The sequence below is a fragment of the Clinocottus analis genome, unplaced genomic scaffold (assembly GCF_023055335.1).
Source record: "Clinocottus analis isolate CAN_PGR_092001 unplaced genomic scaffold, fCliAna1.0.p SCAF_17, whole genome shotgun sequence".
Classification (NCBI taxonomy): Eukaryota; Metazoa; Chordata; class Actinopteri; order Perciformes; family Cottidae; genus Clinocottus; species Clinocottus analis.
Window position 1 is genome coordinate 14,717,201 of NW_027175898.1, and position 6,116 is coordinate 14,723,316.

The following is a 6,116-nucleotide window of genomic DNA, read 5'->3' on the forward strand; positions in this document are numbered from 1 at the left end:
CGTCAAGGCAGACTGATCCATTGGTCTACTGACCTCTGATACAGAGGTCATTGTTTACTGTGAAGCTAAAGGCTTATGTTTTGCACCCCCATGTTACAAGCTGGACCTCTTATTCTCTCACACACTAATCCAACCAGCTATCACGCAACCCACAGGTCTCACTATCAGGAGCAAAACCTGTTTAGAGTGTTGCTACACTAACAACTAACGCACAACCTGGTCCACCGCCGCAGCCTCTGGTTTTCATGGAAGTGAGACTTTCTTGACTCACTTTCACATCAACTTTACTTTTAACAATCAATTAGTACTCAAGTCGAAAAAGGCAGAGTTTCTGTGCCAACTACACACTGAAAAGTGGCCTCAATAGACTAGAATCCAAAGCAGCCTCATGGCGTCTGATGTTTTGAGTGAAGCATAGAGGTAATTTATATGTATTTCCCTGTTACTCATCATGTCATCACTACCATGCACACCACGTAAACATCCAAAACCAGCAGTCTCCTGCAAACTCCTGAGAACGATGATGCTATTGATTTAGACAACATATTTTGTATTTTATATGGTTACATTTAACACTGTGGCTTCAACAGCATATTTAAGAATTGTGAACAGTGCTATAGTTCAGCATGTTGGCGGCAACATAATGCCTTTAGGCTAAGGTCTGAAGCCACAGTTCATGTTCATTCTCTGCAAGTTGAATTATTTGCATTCTGGGAACTATATGTAGTCTTAATACTGCTATACAACTGTCGCAATGCGGTGAATGTCCTAAAATGTATCCATCTATTGTATTAAAGATCTGTGGACAAAACTTAGTTAATGCTTTTATTCAAATCACCTAACTTTTTCCTATAATCATCTAGCCACTCACTCAGCAAAAAACATGGCAATTAAATCCCCAAATCGATTAGGGGCCCTTACATCTTTACATAAACGAGTTAGTGAATCGTGAGTAAATGCACATGGGCCCGAGTGTGACAACGTTTTCATTAGGTAGGAGGAAGTGAAATTGATCAACACAACACTGAATCTTAGTAGATCTTTGCCACAGAGACCAAAGCATCCTTAGAGCAATACGTAAAAAAAAATATTGGACGTCAGCACCATTAAAGAAATTTGTCACAGTCCTCAACACAAACATGTATTAAATTCCACGAGACAGCGCGTGAAGAGCCAGCATTTAATATCTTCTTATTGATTAGAACATGGTTTTTAAAAAGGGAGTAAATTGCCTACCTTATAGGTGTACGGTGCTTCTCCCAGGTTGATTCCATCTTTTGCCAGCTTATCCCTCAACAGCACCTTGAGCTTCAGTTTGGGATAAGTCACAAAATCATTACAATCTGTGAATCTCAGGTTATGGTGTCCGGGACAGGAGGCTTCGTGTATTCCTGTGGTCCGTGTCTGTGACCTCAAAGTCCTGAAGTCCTCTTCTCTGTTTGAGTGTAAAGAATGGTTGCAAAATGAGGGATCCAGGGGCTCTAAGGTAAAGTAGAAGCCAGGTGCTTTACTTTCATCTTCATATTTTAGCTTGTGCACCGCTGTGAGCAGCCGGTGTCTGTGGTATTGAATCTGAACGCCTATGGCGTCAAGGTCTGGCTCCCCAATCTGTTTACAAACCTCCAGATCATCGTACCCATTGTCAATGAACGACTCCACATACTGGGCCAAATGGAGCTTAGACAGCCACTCCAGGACCAAATTTGGACCTTGGCTCATTTTAAAACTGGTTTCAAAGGAGCCCCCGGCTTAAGTGCACATCATGCTCTCCAGACACACCAGGTAGTGACCACCAGTACAGGTGATTGTGTGGAGGGGCAACGCACAACTCTGGTCCCATACAACGTCCAAAGGTTCACTTATCCGAATTAAATGCATCTAGTAGTTGAAGCCACTGTAGATGCATAACTGGGGGCGGGTTGTATGTTTACTGTCAGAAGCCCCTTGTCATGTCAACCCCTGGCTTCCTGAAACATGATGAAGTTCTCAGAATCGCTTGACCTTTGACATCTCTCGGAGGCGTGTAAATTAGCTCGTGTGAAATCCCTTCAAGCTGCAAGAGAACTGACGACTTTAACCTCCTCGACATGTACACACATCTTCACGGTGAGTTAATTAAAGGATATGGCGCGAGCACTTTAAGTTAGCGAATGAACGTTTTGAGCCAAACGCGATCCTTACTTTTGCGTTTGTCGACGGCACTGTAAAGTTAGCCGGTTGAGTAGAAAACAAATACTTTAACGGAGTTGACCACACTCCAGTGAAGCCAGGTGGCGTCTCCTCAGGCGGCGTCCATCCTCTTTGTCTCCTTCCTCGCGACGGTTTCAGGGGGGGTGGGCAGCAAGACGCGCTTCGGGGTCCGTCAAACCTCCGGAGCAAAGAACAAACGTTAACCGTTGGCGCTCACGCCGGAGCGATACGTGCCTCCAGTGAAACCGTTGGTAGAAAAAAAACGTTCAAAATGCTGTAAACTTGGCTCAGAGGGCATTTGTTGGGGCTCACTTTGTGCCCATCGCTTTGCCCGGTGACAACTTCGCTGTCCCTCTGCTCCATCCGCCGCTGAGTGAGGAAGATGCTGCTCAGCCTCGGCTTCACTCGCTGCTGAAGGTTTTTTTTTTTTTTTTTTTTTTAACCCCGTTGGACGACGGGAGTTCAGTGAGCATTACCGCCACCTGCCGGGGATTCTGGGAAATGTAGGACTCGTGAATACAATTTAATTAAAATGTAAACATACATACAATCACTTTTTAAACAACGTATACAACATATATTACAATTTTGGGGGAGACATAACACATAGTATCTGCATTTTCTCGCAATTTAACGGTGCTTAAATGGCGTGAGAACCTCAAACCCAAAATGCTATGACATTTGTTCTATGTCTAAATCAATTAGTAAAACATTTTACCCCCAAATTCAATTTTAAAAAAACATGTTTGGATTTTTGAAATTGCTGGATATGTTCTATTCTTCTAGATTAAGTTATCTGGGGTTGAACCATTCTCACGAGTAGTTGCAAAACATAATTTATAGTAATATTCGGCCAAATATCATCAATAAATGAACAAGGGACTGACAGCAATATTGCTTTTTAAAGCTTTTGACCTAAAAATGTATAGGTGCATCTTTAAAGTAAATGACTTACTTTACGCTAAACAAATACCCTAACATTACAAACTAAATTTGGATGAATAGTATTTTTTTATATTCCACAATTTGAGTTGTCAGAAAATGTTGAAAAATAAAAAAATGTGGGATAAATCCAAGAAGCACATGTAACCTATGAAAAGACACATTGTTTCCATATAAGAATAAGTAAAGCATTTATTTTTAAATGAATTCAGTGAACAAACGGTACAACGTGAAACAGAAAAACACAAGACAAAACATGTTATGATTGGTTTTACATTTATTTTCCATTGCACAATAATATCTATATATATATACTGTATCTACAGTCTAAATTGTTTGTGGCAGCAGATTAAGTCAGACATCCATGTGAAATTTATTTTAATAAAACTGTACAAAAATGGCCCATTATGAGAAAATACTGCAACTCCACAGATATTCATCCCAGAAGACAGACAGATGGTATGGAAGTATGGCGACTGAGAAACCCTTGAGCTCTCCTGCGCGGTCGCTGTGAGCCGAGCTTTGATTTCTATGCGCTTCCACAGTGCAGGGAGGGCAAGAGTTTCCATGAAGCCAACAGTAACATAAACAGATGTACCAATAAAATAAATATAATCTCTCACACTTACACAATTGGCATGATCGAATGAAAATGGGACACCTTCAGACGCGTGATGAGAACTTCAGTTTTGTTCAACATGGTGGTAAATACAAATGCCAGAACAGACAGACAGACAGACAATCTCTAAGAGGGATAATACATGGTTGTTTCAAGTTTGTAAACACTTAATATCATGCATCCTTCAATGTGCAATAAGAGACCATTTAGACCATATATGTTGCAAACTGAAGCACTTTAAAGTCGAGGCCACACTTTGTAGAAAGACTCAGCGGCCCACCGAGAGGTGGTGACCCTCCCGCAGTAGCAAAGTTTGGATTTGAGATGAGCATGTTCAATATAGAACCAGAAAATGTTTATTGTCATGTATGTGTGACGGATAATTATGCACAACCATTGTTTGGACATTAATGCGAGTTATTCTATCTCAAAATATGACATTAAAAGGTATTTATTTTAATAGATTATTGAAATTAAATGTATATTTGTTTTCAAATATATAAATATATCATAGTATCATTAACCTGACAAAAAACAAATTCGGAGAGTGAAGCAATCAGCATAATTGGCAAATGACATAGATAAGCATAGGTACTGTCATGTTTTGGTCCGTTCAAAAACAAGAAAAATGGGACTGAAAAAAATAAACACATTGAAAACAAGACTTACTAAATTATTTTAAGTACAAAAAAATAGTGCAAAACCCACATATCTGCTCTTTCAGATGGGTTTATCTTAGCAGTACACAGTAGAGCAGATTCAAAACAGCCAGCTAAAGGGTTTCATTCCAAAATGTATTCATCCATCTTGGATTAAACATGATTTTTGTTGTAATTGATAACTCAACACCTCCAAAATATACAGGATTTAATACTCTAAAATCTAACAAAATAGATGAAAACCTCTAACTTAATGCCTGAAACCATTTTCCTCAGTCAGATGATCTCATTTAGGAATCAAACTGTTCAAATTCACGTCTTGTGAACACATGTACAGCGGTTTGGGTGGCGTGCTCGTGAAAAGAGACTAAAGCCCATCTACCCGACGCTCCGTCTGGAGACTGTGGACGGATCTCTTGAGTCAAGAAGTCTACTGACTCTTACCGGTTGGAGAAAAAAATAAAACCAAAATCAAGACAACTCTGTGAAAATTAAGCAACTCTTTGGTGTCGGAAAAAAGAACACGGCCGGCCGCAAGCGTACAGTATGTCACGTTGCCTGAACCTGCGCTGTCAGATTTGTGTCCGTCTATCTGGACGGACATAGAATTGTCTCTGTTTTTTCAAAATAAAAGACCCACAGATAATGCTCCTACATTGACACAAATAGCAGCATATCCCGGCGCCTCGTGAAAAATAAACCCAAGTACAATAGAATTCTAGTTAAACCACATTGAAAAACACCATCAAGCAAAAGCAAAAACCTCAAAACGACCTATTGTAATACAGTGTATTTATGTAGTATTATAAATATTGGCGCCCATACACATATTCCTGAATATCTGCATGTTCACACACACACACACACACACAGACATACACATAGGTAGAGGTTAGGTTATATGCATCATGAGGCAAAGGCAGAAGAGAAACAGTTTTGAAGTGAATGGTTCAGAGAGAGATGACCAGTGGGACTGCGTGGTCATTTCCACTGGCAGCCATGAATACCAAGACAGCTTTAACATTTCCAGTGTGCTGTAAGAGACACATGCTTTTTTCCCCCCTACACATTAAGAAACAAGACCAAAATCAGAAGTGACAGAATGACAAAAAGAAATGTGGATAATCCTGTATAGATAGAATCTTTATCACAAAAAAAATGTAACCAAAATATACATTTATGCTAATCATATAATATAGTCTTTGTATTGCCCTTCAACACATCTTTCCTCTTATACATGACTCAGCTCCTTAAAGCAGAATAGAAGACCTTCAGGCGTTTTCCAGTGTATGAACTCTTCATTTTTCTGATAAATCAGTGTAAACTCTTCATCAGGGGGAAATATTTTCATCACTTTTTTACGCATTTACTTCACCAAAAGAAGAAGAAAAAAATTCAATGCCCAACATACAAACTTATTTGACTTCTCATCGATACATAGTTCCAATAAATAGACTCATTTCAAATAAAAACCTTCAGAAAGACGCAACATTTGTCTTTCTCAACTTGATTTAGGAATCGTGACAAGGAATCGTCGGTGATGAACTAGTGTACTACCAGCCCTTATTCGGTGAGAGGCAATAGATTCATCATCTCCCGGTCTAGTTTTTACGCTTCTAAGTGCGAGAAAGGCCCTTTATGAACAGACTGACACAAGGACCAAGCTCAACAAAAAATATTTAAACCAGGAAAAACAAAAAAAACAG

General features: G+C 39.6%; 1 protein-coding gene across 3 annotated transcripts in view; it reads right to left on the reverse strand.

Annotated features, from left to right (window-relative positions):
• LOC137788242 (zinc finger and BTB domain-containing protein 24-like) overlaps positions 1–2,642 on the reverse strand; it is a 50,112-nt gene extending 47,470 nt beyond the window's left edge. For 2 of the 3 annotated variants that reach the window (XR_011077722.1, XM_068581130.1), the window contains exon 1: positions 1,237–2,631. Coding sequence is in view for 2 of the 3 variants with exons in the window: in XM_068581130.1 (XP_068437231.1) it covers positions 1,237–1,719 (483 nt within the window). In the remaining variant the exon portion in view is untranslated. Of the gene's footprint in view, positions 1–1,236 lie in introns of all 3 variants that reach the window. The other variant, XM_068581131.1, reaches the window with a different exon arrangement.
• Positions 2,643–6,116: the final 3,474 nt, after the last annotated feature.